At 39.3% G+C, this 19,671-nt stretch overlaps 1 protein-coding gene across 2 annotated transcripts in view; it reads right to left on the bottom strand.

Moving 5' to 3' along the window:
* Window positions 1–5,533: 5,533 nt before the first annotated feature.
* LOC150078510 (uncharacterized) overlaps window positions 5,534–19,671 on the bottom strand; it is a 110,212-nt gene continuing 96,074 nt past the window's right edge. For both annotated transcript variants that reach the window (XM_090384850.1, XM_090384851.1), the window contains one exon: window positions 5,534–6,020. In XM_090384850.1, coding sequence (XP_090240976.1) covers window positions 5,838–6,020 — 183 coding nt within the window. In that variant the 3' untranslated portion in view covers window positions 5,534–5,837. The remainder of the gene's footprint in view (window positions 6,021–19,671) is intronic.

The following is a 19,671-nucleotide window of genomic DNA, read 5'->3' as shown; positions in this document are numbered from 1 at the left end:
GCTGTTTCTGTATGAAAAAATATATTCACACACAAGCATACTCATTCATTCACTTACCTTAGTAATAATTTAATTGTTGTCAGGCTGGGAATGGATGCCTTCCACATTTGAATCATCAGAACACACCAAGCACTGCACTACTGATTAATGTTTTTAAATTTTGTACATGAACATGAACAGTGAGGCACTGTTGGGATATTCTGCATATTGCGTCATCGTGTTTCACATTTAAGAGCAAGCTTTGTTTACATTCATAAGTTCATTTGAAAGCATTCAATATTACAGTTGGTTACAAATCAACTGTAAAGATGTCATCTGTTCATTTTCTTCTTTAGTAAAGTAAGACAAGCAAAAATATAATAAATAATAATAAATAAATGAATAAAAATAAAGATTGAAAAATCTGCTTATCTAGTATTTTTACTGAAAATTTTAATTAAGGGATTTAGAAATTCCAGTGTGGTATTTATGCCATAAAACTAAACAAATACTCTCCAGTTAATATTAATAATTAACTTAAACTTAAATATTTTATTTATTGAACTAGTGGGTGGGAAAATAAGTAACCTGAAGCTTCACAACTTCATTGCTTGTCTGGTATCACACCACTCTTCAATCAAAAAGCCAAATAGTTGTAGAGATGGTGGCAGGTCACCTGACAGGTTTTCACATGCAGTTTATGTATGAAAAAATATATTTACACACAAGCACACTCATTCATTCACCTACTTACCTTTAATAAGTTAGTTGTTGTCAGGCTGGGAATGGATGGCTTCCCAAGCACATTAATTAGCCTCAGATTCTCCCCACAGTGAGATAGATACACAAATACATTCATAGATACATTCAGGAGGGCGTTGGGGGTCACGGAAGAGAACAGTCAGTGGATTTTTGGCTGCTGTAAAGGGATATGTATTTTTAATTTTTACTGTATTCTTCGTTATTTAACATAGTGCATTGTGTTTTACGGAGATATTAAATAGGTTTAGTAGCATTCGCTAGCTTTTTATTTGAATTTAACCAGCGATTTTTGAAAGTTACAACTCCCGGTGTTGGCACCAATATTGTTGAACAAGCTGCCAATATTGTAGTCGATAAGAAATAGCTTAACGTAGATATATCTCGAACTGATAGCATAGGGTATAAAGTAAAAATAGATAGCATAATACAAAGCACTGTATTAGGAATCTGTTAGCTTATTATATTATTATCAATTAATCAAAAATAATATTAATCTTATTAAAATTCATTGATCGTATGTATAGCTTAGCTTAATTGTCAGCAAGCTATACATACAATCTAGCTATTACATTACAGCACATAAGGACTCCTTAAAAATCAAGAGTAAAGTTCATTGTTAATTAAATTATATTTAAACAGAAATCATGACCCAGACTAGAGCTGCGAAGCAAAGATTACAGACTAGTGAGAGTGCTATGATTCGGGGGAGAACGAAGGGAGCGATTCTATAACGCATTGGTCTAAAAAAATGTGTGAATTGTGAAATGTTTGCCAACCTTTCTAAAACAGGGCACGATCTAGCCAAGGAGGATGCCTTTGTGTGTGTGCTAAGTGTCTAGAGTGTCAAGAAATTAGGTGCCAACTCAGCGTTCTGATGGGCATCTATGAGAGCTTGAGGTGTAGGGTAAATGCCCTCCGGGAAATTAATATGAGGGGCCCATCAAACTCTCAGCTGCCCAGCTCAACGACAGAGCTCACTCCTGTGAAGCAGGCAAAACAGAGGCAATCTCCAAGGCAGAATGCGCTGGTCCCAAAGGAATTAGTTATTATTAATGACTCTATTGTCAGGAAGACAGGGAATATACTATGCAAGAAGGATAGGTGGAACAGGACCAGGGTATGACTGCCAGGGGCAAAAGTTGATGACATTGCAGAGCAGATATCAACTTTTAGGGGCACAAAAGGTGATGTTGTTATACGCATTGAAACTAATGACATTAAGAGTAAGAGATCTGCAGATTTACTCAACAAGTACAGGTCAATGTTGAAAAAAAGTCACGAGTTATGGTTGAATGTGAAAGTGTCTGCAGTTCTGACCAGACATAATAGGAGGGAGTATATGATGAGAGCCTTGTCGACTAATTCAGCCCTGAAGAGATTATGCAAGGCCCACGGGGTAGAATTTTTTTCAGCCTGGTCTGTGCTTGTTGACAGGAGAGACTGCTTCTAAAGGGATAGAGTGCACTTAAATAGAAAGTTGCAAGAATATTTGCTGATGCTATTGAGGCACCAGCAAATAAGAATGAAGAGAAGATTTTTATTGGTATTATCGCAAATGCAATAAAGATCAAGTTTACTATCCATTTATAATAGGTAACAGAAAAGCCCAATAAACCGGAAAGTGCAAATTGTTTTTATTGTTTTATGGTAATGACCACCAGAAATGTGTTTTAGAAAAATATCACAAAGGCATTCAAAATTGATTCTTATAACGGAACGTATGATAGTAATGAAAGGGTAGTGCAATTTCCATTATAAAAATTACCTTTTAGAGAGATAAATAGTTTAATTTTATAGCGAAAGTTTCAACTTCTGAGATCTTGAAACGAATTACAAAAAAAAAAAAAATAATAAAAACATAAGTAAAGAACTCTTTGCTGTTTTTATTTGCATCCTTTGCCAAAGATTTCTCGTAATCTGCTTTTGCCTGCCTAACCTCCTTTGTGACTTGATTACAGACTAGCTTATAGCAGCTAGTCTGTAATCAAGGCTTCTGTGTCGCCTGATAGTTTACATGCATCCCATGCATTTTTCCTCTCTGCCACGAGCCTCATTAATTCATCTGACATCCATTTACCCTGAACCTTAAACAATATTTCTTGGTATGAAAAGCCTAGTAGCCTCCAAGATTAAGTTCCCATTTAGAATTCACCATTTGTAACATCATCAGCTGATCCCACTGTATAGAATTTAAAAACTGTCTGAGACCACTGTAGTCAACTTTAGGAAAGCAAAAACCCTCCCCTTTACCCTTGATGGTAGTTACATCTTTAAGTAAATCGCATATCAGTACATTGTGATCACTGTCACCCAGTGGTTCTTTTATCTGCAAATTCTTAATGCATGAATAATCACTGCTGATAATCAGATCAAGAGTATTACTCCCTCTGGTTGCCTCTTGAACATGTTGCTGTAGAAAACAGTCATCCAATAAATCCACAAAATCTTGCTAGTGTGCAAGTGACCAACCCACAAGTTCGAGTCAATATCTGGAAAGTTAAAATCCCCCATTATAAGACATTCTGATTTACAGGCTCACTCTATTTCTCTGCACAATTGCTCATTATACTCATCAGATTCATTAGGCCTATAACACACTTGTACTCTCATTTTCCCTTTCCCAGTGCTTATTTCACATCAAACAGACTCAACACTGCATTGTCCACCAACATCAGTTGGATGCACTTCCTTAGATTTTATGTGTTTCTTAACTAACAGCATAACCCCTCCTCCCTTGCCATCATATCTATCCTTTCTGTACACATTGTACTCCCCAAATTCCAATTCTGCACTGCCTATATCTGTGTGACACCACGTTTCTGGTATCCCAACAATATCTGCCTTTGATGCCTTGATCTGTATCTTAAATTCATCAAATTTATTTACTGTACTCCTAGCATTGCTGTACATGTAAGTATACATGCACCTGTTCTTACTCTTAGTTACCCTGACACAACCCATGTATTTACTTGTTCCATGATAACTCCCAGCAGCCCTTGAAATCCCCAGTACCTCGCTTTGCAGGCTGCTGCTCATTTCAATAGAAGCAGTGCAAGAATTACTTTCATCTCTGCCTGCGGATACTGTTAATCTGTTAGTCTGCGAATCCTCCCAAGCTTCCAGTTTTCTGACCCACCTAACACTGCCTTGATAGCATCAGCAAATATTCTTGCACCCTGTCTATTTAAGTGTATCCCATCCCTGTAGAAGCAGTCTCTCATGTTAGCAAGCACAGACCACGCTGAAAAAAATTCTACCCCATGGGCCTTGCACAATCTCTCCAGGGCTGAACTGATTGACAAGGCTGTCATCATATACTCCCTCCTATCGTGTCTTGGAGAATTGCAGACTCTTTCAAATTTAACACTAACTCATGACTTTTTTCAGCATTGACCTATACTTGTTAAGTAAATCTGCAGATCTCTTACTCTTAAGGTCATTAGTGCCAACATGTACAACAATATCACCTCTTGTGGCCTTAAAAGATAATATCTGCTCTACAACATCATCAACTTTTGCCACTGGCTGATATACCCTGGTCCTGTTCCACCTATCCTTTTTGCATAATATATTCCCCGTCTCCCCTGACAATAGTGTCACCAACAATATCTACTTCCTGTGGGACCATGCCACTGTAATAAAGTCAACAATATGCCAATCATGCAATAACTAGAACAACTAATTTCGATTCAGTGGAATGCATATCTACTGAAACTAGTTAATGTTACAGAACTATTTTGTTACTAGTATTTAACTTAGCAACTATGTTTGATTTAATTTTTTTATTTGTTATTTCTATAAATAAATGTTTATGTAGCTTTGTATTGTGTTTTATTTCATATACTTAGTAAATAGAAAATATTTATTGCTGGGGGTCCTAAATAACCCCCACCTGGTCGTTTGCATTATATTTTTGACATGGTCATCGGAAGGTTAAACAATAAAGGAGAGAGAGTCCACACCCTTGTCGTAATACTCTAGTTCTTTTCATGCTGTTTGAAAAGTTAAAATTGTTTAATTGTACTATTACATCTGTATTATCATATGAAACCTTAATTGCTAATGATAATTGTGAATTCATACCATACAATTTTCAGAGAGTTGGTCGGTGGATTCTCTCACATGCTTGCCTATAATCAAACAAACAGTAAGAAGGTAGGCTGGTTAAATTCTTTTCTCCTGCTAATTATTTGTTGTAAAATAAAGTTGGGATCAGTACAGCTTTGGCCTTTCCGAAAACCTGATTGTTCTTCAATTAAAACATTTTCCACACATTTTAGAAGTCTGCATAAATTTTGTATGTACTGCACAGAAGTGTTATACCTCTATAATTTTCACAAAGTTCCTTAGATCCTTTTTATGTAAATTTATTACCACTCCTGTTTTACATTCATTAGGATGTTCACTTTTTCTCCATACTGTATTACAAAATTTTAGTACTGTCCTCTAACTTTTCACTTCCATATTTAATTAACTCGATACTAATTCCATCTATGCCTGGACTTTTCCTATTTTTCGCTTTTATTAATTCAAATTCTTCTTCTGAAATTGATTCCATGTATGGTTCTGTGTACTTCGATTAGTGTATTATTGTGATTTCTCTAATTGATTTTTTTTTTTTTAATTTATATTTAAAATTTAAACATTTAATAAAACTATTTAAATTTTTTTTATTAAACTTAAAAAATGCACAGTAAGTACAGCAAACAGTAAGTACAGCAATACACTTAGAAAAGATGAAATATTTTTTCTACAGCTTGTAACAACGATCTCTCTAACGTAATAGAAAAAAAAAATTACCAGCAATGTAATATGTCTAATGCCTCTAAAGAATCAATGATTTATCACTTGGTACCTTGGGTGTGGGGAACCTTTTCAGTGTTACCACACTATTACCGGTGAACTTTGGTATTTATTTAAGTTGTTAGCTGAAATTTTTTTATCCTCTGTGGATTTATAAATAAATAAAATCTCTTGCATTCTTCTGTTGACAAGTTTTGCTGTATGGAGATTAATTTTTAGAGACAGCCTGATTTCTTTAATTTAACCAACATAATCTCACACACAAAATATTTCTACATAACTTAAGCTATGATTCAAAGAATACCAGTCAGTCTGTCTCTTTTAGTTTCTCTGAACAGAAGTCTCTGTTTGTGGAACCAATTTTCTCTTCTACTAATTCGTTGCTTTTGTTGATTCATATACATTTCTTTCAAATGGTCTTCCCTTCTGAGTCTTTTTTCTTGCTCTTCGTGTCGGCGACACCAGGCAGCCTCAAACTGTGAAAGGATATTATTAAAGTGTGGGTGTGTGTGTACACACACACACACACACACAAACATACATATATATATATATAAATGATTTTAAAATAGTGAAGAAATATAGAAAAAAAAAAAAAAAAGAGTTAAGAAATAGAGAAAAAGAGTAAAGACATATAAGAAGTATAGACAAAAGTAAAAATAACTTCAATAATTTACATGCACAAGAATACACATACTTAACAGAGCAAATCAGCATCTAAAGCTTCCAACTTAGATCACCGTGAGATTCATTCCATTACTTCTCATAATGGTGCCTCCGTAGCCAGGTGGGCAGGAGCAGCAGTGCGTAGCTCACGCTTCTTGATTAGACTGGGGTTCGAGCCCGTGACCACCAAAATACGGAGAATGCGGAAAGGTCAGGGAATGACCACCGCACATCTCCGGAGCAATATGGCCTTAGTTGATGATGCTCCTAAAAACCAAATAACAACAACTTCTCATAATAACTCCATAAATGTAATAACAAGCTTTGCCTTACTTGTCCATACATGCACCCACAGCAGCAAACTGATAAATTATCAGCACCTATATTTTGCAATATTAAATATGTTGGTCAAACTAGTAATAAATTACACTCAAGATTAACTTGCACAGATCAGTCATCAATATCTATGGTAAAAAAAAATATTGAACATGAAATTGAATGTTGGCACATTCAATTGCACAAATTCATGATACTGGTTCAGAGATTAATTTTAAATTCTTCATCCATATGAAATTAACAATATGATGATAAATTCTTCATCCAAATTTCATATGGTTAAATTTCTCAAAAAACCACAAACTAATAGATCATATCGTGGCATTCTATCAAAACCCCATACGTTGAAAATGACTACTTTTCAGGAGAACCATAACATACGAGGTTTTGATGGTCACAATATGCAGTCAATGACATGCAAGATTTCTGCATTGTCTTTAAACACTTGTTTTGATCAGATGATTACTTCCGAGGTTTTTCAGATGATTACTTCTGAGGCAATGTGGGACCAAAATTGACACTCATTACAAACAAAATCAATTTTTTTCCGAATTCAACGTACGAATTCAGTGAATGGGACAAGGATTATACTGATTTGCAGTTTATACATCATATACTTTTTAGTAATAAGCACAGTATACATAACGCTTTACATCATCTATACATCTTTTTTTATCTTATTAATGATATTTGTAAATTTAGACCTTGAGGATTTGTAAATTTTTGTCGTTGAGGTTGTCACTGACATTCTCTCAGATATGCCAGACAACCTGTACTTGCTACCTGGAAGTCTAAAACGCTGATGGAACTGATATTCGGGTGACACTCAAGTCAAGTGGACCCAATTTCAGCGAAGTCCGGAAGGTCTGTGACAGCCAAATCATCTGCTTGCACCTTCACGGTGGTTGGACTGTTAGTAATCCTGGATGTAACCTCCATACACAAGTACATGGTGGGTGACCACCCAGGTGTGAACCAATGTAAGCAGCGGTCGAGGTGTGGCACCCACACCACATGGAGGAATGCTGCCCGCGCTATGTTACCAGGTAGTACTAGGTGGTAGATGACTCATCAACCGATGCAATACCACCACTTTGCTTATTGGAGGCTTGAAGTGGTGGAACCCATGTTTAGTCTCTAGAGCTAAGTTCCGGTCAACCCTTCCCCATCTCTTCCATCATGCAGTATAATTGATGACATTTGAAGTTATGATGAACATCGTGGCGAGATCCAATATTCCTTACATTTCGAGGGTACAGCTCTAAAACGGTGATCGCAGGCTGACCGCTAGTTAGTACACCGGACCAAACCTATTGGTAACTCTCTAGGAGGCTTCCGGATCGGCTAGTTGTATAATACTGCTACCTCTACTCTGTCAGATAGTGACTGGAGGGAGTCAGAGTAGTGTGTATGCGGGGAGCATTGTCGAAGCCCTGTTATGTCAAGGATCTGGGTATATTCTTACCATGTGTACGCCATATCCAAAAATTTCATTACTTCATACAGCATGTCCCACCCACGTTTTCTTACTATTGAATATACCATGAATTGTCAAACTAATAGAGCAAGCTTATCTGCGAAAAGATCTAAACCACTCAAACACTTCCTACTTTATTTCACAAATATACGTGGTCTCAATTCTAATCTCAACAATGTCCATTTCCACTTGCAGTCTGCCAAACCCCATGTATCTTTTCTGACAGAGTCTCAGTTATCGGTTGATTCAACTACTACTCATCTCAGATGCCCAAATTATTCGCTGTATTGATTCCTTTAGCCTCAAAGGTGGTACTTATGCATATGTCCGTTCTGATATTCCCCGTCAGAGACTTGGCAATTTGGAACCTCCTCTCTTTGATATTCTCTCTTAAAATCTCTGTACCTCACTGTGTCAAATTCATCCGTTGTCTCTACCATTCTCCCAACTCCACTAATCACTTGGAGCTCTTTGACTTCCTCTCTTTGCAACTTGACTTTCTCCAGTCCAACTTTCCTAACTGTGAGGAAATTTTCTTTGGTGATTTTTAATGTTCACAACTCCAGCTGGCTTCCATTTTCTGGCCACACCGACCCAGCTGGTCGAGATGCTGAGGCTTTTGCAATTACTAATGACCTTGCACAGATTGTTCATTTACCTACAAGAATACCAGACAATCCTAATCATACAGCCAACACGCTTGATCTTTTTCCCACAAACAACCCTTCTAAGTACAAGGTTGAAGTGAGAGGTCCTTTAGACACTTCAGATCACAACTTGGTGATTGTCTCTTCTCCAATGGAACCTTTATCTCATGGCTATTCCCAACCTCGTATTGTTTGGCATTACAAGAATGCAAAATGGGATGAGAGGTCCTTTAGGCACTTCAGATCACAAATTGGTGATTGTCTCTTCTCCATCTGAGCCCTTATCTCACGGCTATTCCCAACCTCATGTTGTTTGGCATTACAAGAATGCAAAATGGGATGACCTGCGAGATTTCTTTTCTTCTTTTCCTTGGTTGGATTACTGTTTCAAAACTTCTGATGTCAACATTTGCTCAGATCATGTCAGTGAAATTATTCTTGCAGGAATGGAATCCTTTATCCCATACTCCACTTTAAAATCTCGTCCTTTATCTAAACCTTGGGTTTCCAATAAATGTGCTAAGGCCATTCAGGAGAAGAATGTTGCATATCGTAATTGGCTTGTTTCTAATTCTTCAGTTTCATTTTCTGCCTACAGCAAAGCTCACAACAATTGTAAAGCAGTGTAAATTATTAATCAGTCCAAACGAGATTTTGAACAGGCTAAGAGTAGAAAACTTGCTTCTTGCCCTAATGGTAGCCGAGCATTCTGGTCTCTTGCCAAAGCTATTGACCGCAACTTTTGCCCATCTCTACTCCCACCTATGTTCAAACCAGATGGCTCTGTTGTCACTTCAGCCAAGGATAAAGCTGACCTGCTAGCATTCCATTTTTCTTTCAACTCATGTATTAATGATCTTGGTTAATCACCTCCCACCATTCCCAACATTCAATGCCTCCTGTGGTCTTTCATCAAAAGGATATCAGAAGGATTTTGACGAATCTTGATGCTAAGAAAGCTCCAGGTCCCGATAGTATTTCTCCACTTGTTCTGAAAACCTGTGCTCCTGAACTTACTCCTATTCTTTGCTGCCTTTTTTCACTTTCTTATTCCAAAGGTGTTTTTCCTTCTGCTTGGAAATTTGCTCATATCCATCCTAAAAAGGGTGAGGTGACAAATCCCTCCCGTCCAGTTATCATCTCATTCAATTACTTCTACTCTTTCTAAAGTAATGGAGAAATCAATTAACCGGCAACTCTTAAACTACCTAGAAACCTTCCGTCTGATCAACGATCGCCATTATGGATTCCATCAGTGTCGATCCACTGGTGATATTCTGGCTTATGTTACCCATTTATGGACTAATTCAATGGAAAGGTTCGGTGAAACACAAGTAGTTGCTCTTGACATCTCAAAGGGTTTCGATCGTGTTTGGCATAAAGTTCTTCTAAACAAGCTTCCATCCTTATGGTTTGCCAACTGTTTTTTGTAATTGGTTTTCCAGTTTTCTCTCTGATCGCTCACTGAGGGTGATGGTAGATGGCTCTCTGTCTTCTAACTTCTCCACTAATGCCGGTGTCCCCCAAGGTTCAGTTCTTCCCCCCACTCTTTTACTCTTGTATATTAATGACCTTCTTCCATTGACTGGAAATCTCATCCATAGTTTTGTCGATGATAGCACATTGCATTCCACTTTCCATTTTGAGAAATCTTGCCCTGCTCAATCAGCTTCAACTTTTCGAAAATCTGCTACCAATTGCTTAAATGCCGATCTTCAGGTAATTCTCCAGTGAGGCAAAGACAACTTAGTTGATTTCAACCCCTCTAAAACTCAGTCTTGTCTTATATCTCTGTGGGGGGGGATGAGAATATTTTAATTATTTTCCTATTTGTATATGTAATTATTTACACACAATATATATTTTCATATCCCTCCTTGGAACCTTCATTAGGCCGATGCTTAAGAAATTTATTTGATTTTCTTTTCTTGAAGCAAGGGGGGTCCTCAATTTCCTTCCAAGGCCCACATGCTACCTGCTGCATAATATATATTATCCATTAATTTTATCAGAAGATCCAAGTTCTAAGGACTTTATTTTATTATTTTTCTCTTTACTCTAGCTTGGATAGTTCGTACCACTAATTGTTAATAGTTGGTGTCAATATCACACATAAGCTCAAGATAAAACAACAAACTAGATTTATTTTACACAAGATAGTTACACACACTTTATAATTCATAATATCGAAATTTTACAACAATCAACTATAACTATACATGTTATGATGTCTACACTCATCTTTGTTCTTTTAACCATAATTGTAACTTCCTCATCTACTATACAGAATGCTAATAACTAACCAATACAATCATTTGAGGTTAACACAATCATTTGAGCCTTTTCAGGCTTAACAACTTTCCTTGTTCTCAGACACTTCTAATCACAGATGAGTAACACACACTTTCTTTCTCTCTTTCTCCCAAGTTATTGACTCTACTTCCTATCACTTACAATATATTCTGTTCCCCTGGTTTCAGTTCTTTACTAAATGTCCTGTCAATTACTTTTTCTTTCGTTTATTTATTTCTAACACCGTTTCCGCTAATAATAATTCTATATAAACTTACTTGCATTCCTTTTCTACCACCTGGATGAGTTCTTTTTTTCTTTTTTGTTTCTTCCTATTTCCTCTCTGGCTTGGTCACCGCAAACTCGCTAGATGTGCTCCAGGCTCGACCTCAGACGTTCCAACTGCGCACAGAATCTTTTTCCAGGACTATTGTGTTTAGCCCTCCAAGGGTAACTCGGACGACCTTCCTTACTCAGATCATTCCTCCTTTGCTATTTTCTTTTCCCACTATACTATCATCTTTCCGGAACTATCTATATGCATTTCCCACACTCCCAGAATTTCCTTCAGCCACTTTCAAGCGCCTCCCCGGGATTCTCCTCCGCTTCGGGACTCTGACCTTCGGGCTCTCCTTTTTTTTTTCTTCCTCGTGTCTCCCTCTCGCATCCCAGTTTTGTTTCCAACTCTCGCTTATTTTCCATCCAATCATATTTTTCTCTCTCTCTTCATCTTGAATTTCATTCGCTTAATTTTCTTTTCTCCTCGCCTGGACCCGCGTCTGATAGGTACAGCTCCTTTCTTTGTATTCACAACATCCGGGCTCTAACCAATCTCTAGAAATTATCCTGGGATGACCATTTCACTTACCTCTTCTGTCACGCTTCCTTACAAGACATCGCCTGTGAAATCATTGAGTGCTTCCCATGTCGGCCTGTTTGTACTTTGTTTACATCTCGAGTCTGTTTACTGATCTGGGTTTGTTTACTGATCTGGGTCTTCCTTTTGGATGGAGATGGAACCACTTTAGGGGTGTGGGCGTTCTTTTGTCCCCCGTTACCGTCAGCAGCCACAGCCCTATTTTTTTCTGTAGGCACGAACTGCGTCAAACTGGCCTACCCATTGTATCATAATCTGGTCAGCGTCCCTCCTGCTGCTACACTAATCTCTCACTTTCGAAGAGTAAACAGCACAAACAATTCTGCTGAGTGCTTCACTGTTTTTAACTTAGTTATTTATTAAAATTTGATAATCTATAAATTCTAAAAATAAGTGTAAGAATAGTTCTTACATCTCGCAAAAAGGATTTTCTGCTCCTATGCTTATCTTTGGTGAGACTCCGATTTCTGGGCAAAATGATATATCTCTTTTGGAGATTACCCTGACTTCTAATCTCTCTTGGCACAAGCACATTACAAATATTGCTTCCTCTGCATCTAAAAAAACTTTGTTTTCTCTTTCACTCTCGGTGTTACTTTTCTTCCAAACAGCTGCTCACTTTGTATAAATCGCAAATCCGCCCTGCCATGGAATATTTTTCCCACATCTGCAGTGGTGCCCCCCCCCAAATCTCCCTGAGGCTTCTTGATTCCATTCAGAAGAGAGCAGTTAGGTTAATTAATGATTCATCTCTAACAGAGTCTCTCCACTCGCTGTCTCATAGACGTACTGTTTCTGCTGCATGCCTCTTCTACAGATACTTCCATGGGCACTGTTCTTCTGAATTGGCTTCTATAATTCCCGCTCTCTCTTTCAAAACAGTCCGAACACATGCTGCCACCAGCCAACATCCATTTACTGTCCAACTTCAAACTCACAGATCCAACTTTTTATCTTCCTAGTTTATTCATTCAACTGCCGTTTTCTGGAACAACCTTCTTTAATATGTATTTCCTGAAAATTACAGTCTACAGAAGTTCAAGTCGAATGTCAACAAATATCTTCTTTTGTCTTCTCAACCTCGAACCCAAGCACGGTACTAAGTACTATAGGTTCTAATACCTCTTGTGTTTGGGGTTTACATAAAAAAAAAAAAAAAAAAAAAAAAAAAAAAGACTAAAATCTCAGCATAGTAATCTTCAATAAGAACAGTATCTTATTCTTAAAATTTCAATATATGACATTATTATTATTATTATTATTGCTCTTATATATTATTTCTCCCTGATTGGGGGTTCCACCTCGTGATGGGTATTGCTACCAAGTACACAGGGTGGCTGTTGTGATGTCTGATGTCGAGGAACTCTGACAATCCTACAGGTGTTCAGGATTGCGACGTTCAGGAGTTCCTTTTAGGTGTTTGCTGGAAGACCTATTGCTGCTAGGCTGTTATGTAGGGTATTTGGCACGTACTAGTGGTTGACACGATCGGGATGGTCATTACTTGTTGCATATGCCACATCTCTTTGATTTCCTGTCTTAGGTTCGTGTACTTCCTGCAGGTTGCCAGTGTTGGGTACCGCTATGTGAATCAGATAGGTAGCCTTTTCCTTCTTGTCTACAAGGGTTATGTCCGGTGTGTTGTGCGGGATTGTCCTATCTGTTATTTTGGCACGGTCCCAGTACAGTGTGTGGATTGGAGTCTCTAGTACTGCCTGGGGTTCGTATTTGTAGTATGGTACACTTTCTTTGATCAACTGGTATTTCCTTACTAGCTTCTGATGTATTATTCTGGCTACCTGGTCGTTTGTTTGTTTGTTTGTTATTTGGTTTTTAGGAGCATTAGCAACTAAGGCCATATTGCTCCGGGATATGCAGTGGTCATTCCCTGACCTTTCCGCATTCTCCGTATTTGGTGGTGACGGGCTGGAACCCCGGTCTAATCAAGGAGCGTGTGCTACGCACTGCTGCTCTTTCCCACCTGGCTACGGAGGCGCCCCTGGCTACCTGGTCGTGTCTATGAGTGTACTCAGCCTGAGTGATCACCTTGCATCCCCCGGTGATATGTTGGATCGTTTCTGCGGCCAGGTGGCATCGTCGACATGTGTCACCTAACACTCCAGGCTCCTTGGCAATGTATTTTCTATAATTCCTGGAGTTGATTACCTGGTCTTGGATGGCAAGCATGAATCCTTCAGTCTCTTCCCCGAGACTGCATTGGAAGCAATTTTATCTATGTGACCCTGATGGAGATCATTGTAGTGTCTGCCATGGAGTGTCTTCTCTGCCCATCTTTCTAGCTTCGTTTGTACCTCCTGGTTGGGGGGGACTCCTCGCTTAGGTTGAGTGAGGTATACCACTTGTCTGTCTTCCTTATGGCCTGGTGGAGTGCTGCTGTGTGTTTCTGGAAGTAATCCTTCAGGTTAACTATCGCTGTCTTCTGTTGCTCAATGAGGTCTACAGGCTCCTTCCTTCTTCTTCCCAGGCAATTGTCAGTCTCTCTCTCTCTCTCTCCATGGCAGCTCTCCGGTGGTGTTGGCGGCTCTTGGTCATCATTGCCCTTGTCTTTCTCATGATGTCCTCCAGCTCGATGTTAGTCCAATCTATGACCCCCAGAGGAGTATGTTAGCACTGGGACTGCATAGGTGTTTATGGCTTTAACTGTGTTTCCTCCATTCAGCTTTGCTTTCAGCAGGCTTCTGAGTCTCTGATGGTATTTTTCGGTCAGGCAGGCCTTAATTTCCTTGTGCTGTAACTTCTGAGCCTGCATCATCCCCAAGTATTTGTAGACCTCTCCCTCTGCCATGTCTTCAATCTCTTTACCACTCTGCAGCTGGTAGTTTCGGTTGACTAATTTTCCCTGATGCAATCCGTGGGTCTTGCATTTGTCTACACCAAATTCCACCCTAATATCCTTACTGAATTCTTCGGTGATCTGGAGTAGTTGCTGAAGGTGCTTCTCGGTTCCCGCGTAGAGCTTGATGTCATCCATATATATCAGGTGGGTGAGGGTGTTCCTTCCTTCCTTCTTTGAGGTTATATCCATATTTGCTACTGCTGAGCATGGTAGATAGTGGGTTAAGTGCTAGACAGAACCACAGTGGGCTCAAGGCATCGCCCTGAAAGATTCCTCTCCTGATGGGGATTGGCCTGGTTATGATGTTTTCAACCTTAATGGTGGTACTCCATTTCGCCATCGTTTCTCCTAGTAAGTTTGTCACTATCAGATTGACTTTGTTGATTTTCAGCACCTCTATTAGCCAGCTATGAGGCATGGAGTCAAAGGCCTTGCGGTAATCGATGTAGGCTGTGTACATGTTGCAGCACTTCTTGTATGCTTGCTCCATAACCGCAGTATCTATGGTTAATTGCTCCTTGCATCCATTCTGCTGTTCAGCCATCATGCTCTCAGTCTCCAAGTGGTCTGTTATCTTCCTGGTTATGCAGCTGGTCAGGATCTTGTACATTGTCGGGAGGCAGGTGATGGGCCTACATTTCACTTGATTTCTTGTATCTTCGTCTTTAGGCTTCAGATGTGATTCCTTGAGTGAGAAACTTCGGGATTGTCTCTGGGTGCCTTATCATTTGGGTGAACTGCTCTGCCAGGTACCTGTGTGTGCAAGTGAGCTTCTTGCACCAGTAGTTGTGGTCGGTATCTATTCCTGGAGTTCACCAGTTGTGAGAGTTCTTGATAGTCTGTTTTACTTCTTCTTCCTGAATCTCCCATCCTCTCATTTCTTGTACATCCTTGGTTTTCTTGCATTCTAGTTCTATCCAGGTGGCCCAGCTGTTATGTTTTACTTCCCTGCTTTATATGTTCCCCCAGAAATCCTCAATCGTCTTCTTCTCGGGGAGTCCGTTCTCTTGTTTCCCGTCTTCTCCGAGATTCCTATAGAAACCTCTTTGGTCCTCGTCGAAGATTCGGTTGTTTATTTTCCTCTTGGAGCTCTCTTTGTATTGGCGTAGTCTCTTGCTGAGTGCAAGGAGGTTCTGCTTCAATGTGTCCAAGTATTCTCCTATTCTCTGATTTTTTGTCTCATGTTTGCTCTGGACGCTGTCTCTCTTTAGGATGCTCTTCACTTTTCCAATTAATTTCTTACTCCTATTGCCCCATTGGTACTGGGTCAATTGGCCTATCTTGACTCTTAATTCTTCTATCTTCTGTTGAAGTCTTCTTTCACAAGCTGATGGTTCCTTCTGTTTTCGGTTCTTCTGCTGCTGGTCTCTCGCTTCTCTTCCATTAATCCTCGTGGCTGCTGCCGCAGTACAATACACGGCTGTGTGGATGGCCTCCAGTGTTGCACCACTGCTATCAAGGTAATGCAGTATTGTGCCGACTCAGGTGGCCCATGACTCTCCACAAGGTTCTATTCGGCCCCTGCTTCAGTATCACGTGAGTCTTTGTGGGGTCCATCGTTCGAATTCTGTTAGGGCCTTCTTCCACTCGTCCTCTATTCTGGATATCATGACCTTGTCTGTTTCCACTTCAGCTGCTGCGGGTTGTATTTCCTCTTGCTCTTCTGCCTCTGGTTCAGCAGTAGTATGTTCTTCCTCATCTGGTTCCATATTCTTTATCCTTTGTAGTTGATCACTCACATCCTGCTTGATTTTTTCCAAGATTGCAGGGGCTATTAGGTTCTTCGTGACGATGGTCCTTCTCTGGTCCGCTATTCGCTGATCTGATTATCCGGGAATCGTTCCAACCACTTGGTATGTAGCCTCGCCCTGTAAGTTGTCATATCGATCTCCAGCTTCGTTATTTTTTTGTAGGCTTGCATGATGTACGTATTCATTTCGATGTTCCACTTCATGTGTTGGCACTTTCTTCCTTCCTGGGTGGTTACTAGTGCAGTTGTGCAGAAAGCACTTCCAGTTGGTGGACCTGGATGGTCTTGCCCTTCTCTTGTGGTAGCCATACGGGGGACAGCCACTCGCTCCACCATCTTCCTCAGCAGACCGTCTCTGATTTTTTGAACCGACCCCTCTGCCTAAGGCATGAACGCAAGTGAGTTTATCCTGTGCCACACTTGATGAAGTATGATTAATATTTCTCTGCGACATCATCCATTATTGGAGGTGGACCCGTTTAGCTTCGGCTTTTGTACAGTGGTAGTTCTCGTGAGTGATGCCAGATGGCGCCACAATCTGCCTTAGCCGCCAATCTGACCTTGGGGTAGGTAGGTCCCTTGGCGCAACTTTTACGATGTTTATTTATTTTATTAATTTTCTATTACTATTAATTAATTAATTATTATTATTCTAATTTATTACTATACCGGTCTCCCAGCGTGAAGGAGCCGCGTTCGCTTCCACCAAGGCGGTACTCAAATCCGGTTCCATCAGGCTGGTAGTCCAGTGTCGTAACCACTGGACCATTGTGCCCTTTTATTATTATTAGCCATATGGTGCAAGGAAGCCTGAGGCTTATGCTGCACTAGCCAAAAAAAAATTGAGTTACCCTGAGAGAGAGAGAGAGAAGTAGAAAGGAATCACCAAGAAAGAGAAGAATGCTGATATCCAGCTCAGGACCCTGGGTATGCCAAGCCCATACTCACCAGATGTGAGCCCCTGAGAACTCTACATTATATGCACAAGAATGATGATAATAATAATAATCTTAATATTAACAAATTAATTAATTTGTTAATATTAATTTATGGACTATATTAATATTAACAAATGTATCACTATTCAAAATACCCATATTAAAGCTGATCATAAATATTCTAAACCTTTGGCTTAATAGCTTGTAATTATTAAACTATAGCAACTAATTTATGTGTGACAGCTAAGATTCGGTCAATTATATTTGTTGTTGTTATTTGGTTTTTAGGAGCATTAGCAACTAAGGCCATATCGTTCCGGGGATATGCGGTGGTCATTCCCTGATCTTTCCGCATCCTCCGTATTTTGGTGGTCACATGCTCAAACCCCAGTCTAATCAAGAAGCATGTGCTATGCACTGCTGCCTGCCTGGCTATGGAGGCACCCAATTATATCTGAAAACAACAAAGTTTACAATGATCTCAATTATGGTGCCTCCTGAACTTAAAGAAATTCTTTCTTCTGGACAAAAGTTTAGATTAATCGCAAAAATTAATTTCACTTCTTTTAATAAACAACTTTAAAAGTGTGTTATAGGTCCATCATTGGGCCTATAACACGTTCCTACTCCCATATTTGTTTTTCCAGTGTTTGTCACCCCCAAACTGACTCAACATTGCACTGGCCATCTATGCCAACTATATGCATTACTTAACTAACAGCATAACCCCTCCTCCCTATCCTGTCCATCCTTTCTATACATGAATCCGCTAGAGGGTGTAGAGGTGAACAGTGCATGTTGCCGAGTTGCACTTGATGTGGATGGTGGAATATCTCCACTAGGGGAGAATAAAGAAAACTTCACCATATGTGGCTGAAGATGACGATCACGGTTGGTATTGCCAATCCAGGTAGGTGCCTTTCTTGAATGATTTATAATTATTTATTTTATAGAAATGGAATACATTATTTCCTTAAATGCAAGAAAATAGAGTTACATTACTGAGATTTATTTTAACAATATTTCTGACTTTTTTTGCTGGATCTGACTGCTTCAACTTTCCGAACGCTAACAATAGTGATATCAATTGCAATTGATGTTATTATTGTTTACGGGTTATCTGCTTTTTGAAGGGATTCTCTTCCCATGCTCACATCTAGCTGAACTTCCAAGGTGAGTGTAAGATTATATAGATCCCACTAAAACTACATGTAATTTATGTAAGGCTGTTAAGTGTGCCAAAGCATTTGTAATTTTCATATCGACTACCCACTCGATTCCACCCCTCCTCTGTTTGCAGAACTAAGCTTACACTCTTATACTGATCCTACATAAAGAACTACTTCATTTATGACTTATTTCTGGATTCCTTGGAGCCTCGGAGTTCAAAAGTTGAACCACAACTTCGAATAATCATGAGCACAGATTCAGACCCTTGTCATAATCTGCAACCTAAAGTGCACCATACTTGCACAAACAAAGATTTGATTTGAGTGTTCTTGGTGCAAGAGCTTCTGTGGCTAAAATGCACCTGGAGGGTTTTATACGGCAATTTTGTTCGTGTTTATATTTTGTTGGGAATGATTTCAAAGAGTCAGAGGGTGTCTATAACTTATTGCAGAGATATTTGATTTCATATTTGATTATAGAAGTTTATTCCCTTGAGGAAATGAAAAACATCTCCTATATTTTTCCTGTCTTCCAATATGATTTTGAGAGTGAGAGAGAGTGATGCTTGGTTATTAACTCTTTAAAGCAGTTTTGGTGTTCGGCTGCAAAAGCTAGACAAGTAATTAGTACATGTTCTACTGTTTGTTGCGTGTGGCAGGGCATTGAAAAGATCCCCCTATAGGACATATAGGGGGATCTTCTCCATGCAAGAGATGACAATGTTGAAATGAGTGTGTCCTATTCTTAACCTTGCAAGTATTACTTCGTCATGTCTGTTTTGTTGTATGCTGGATTTCCATGGTAGGAGTAAACTTTTAATTTGGTGCAATTTGTTATTGGTTAGAACTTGCTGCTGCTGCCAGTGATGTGTCCTGCTGTGATGAATAACTTGTTTGTAATCTGAGAAAGGAATGTATTCGGGTGCAGATATGTTGCTGTTGGCTTCTTTAGCAGCTTTGTCTGCTTGTTTATTGCCATATATATTCCGACATGACTTGGGATCCAGCAAAGTCCAATGTTATGACCTTGTTCAATGAGCATTGATACTTGGCATTGGATTTGTTGTTGGAGTGGATGTTAATTAGAACTGACATTTTGTATAGCTATTATGGAGCTT

Source organism: Mastigoproctus giganteus, chromosome 11 (assembly GCF_048544385.1).
Source record: "Mastigoproctus giganteus isolate SK-2022 chromosome 11, ASM4854438v1, whole genome shotgun sequence".
In the NCBI taxonomy this organism is placed as follows: Eukaryota; Metazoa; Arthropoda; class Arachnida; order Uropygi; family Thelyphonidae; genus Mastigoproctus; species Mastigoproctus giganteus.
This window is presented reverse-complemented; position numbering and strand designations above follow the sequence as displayed.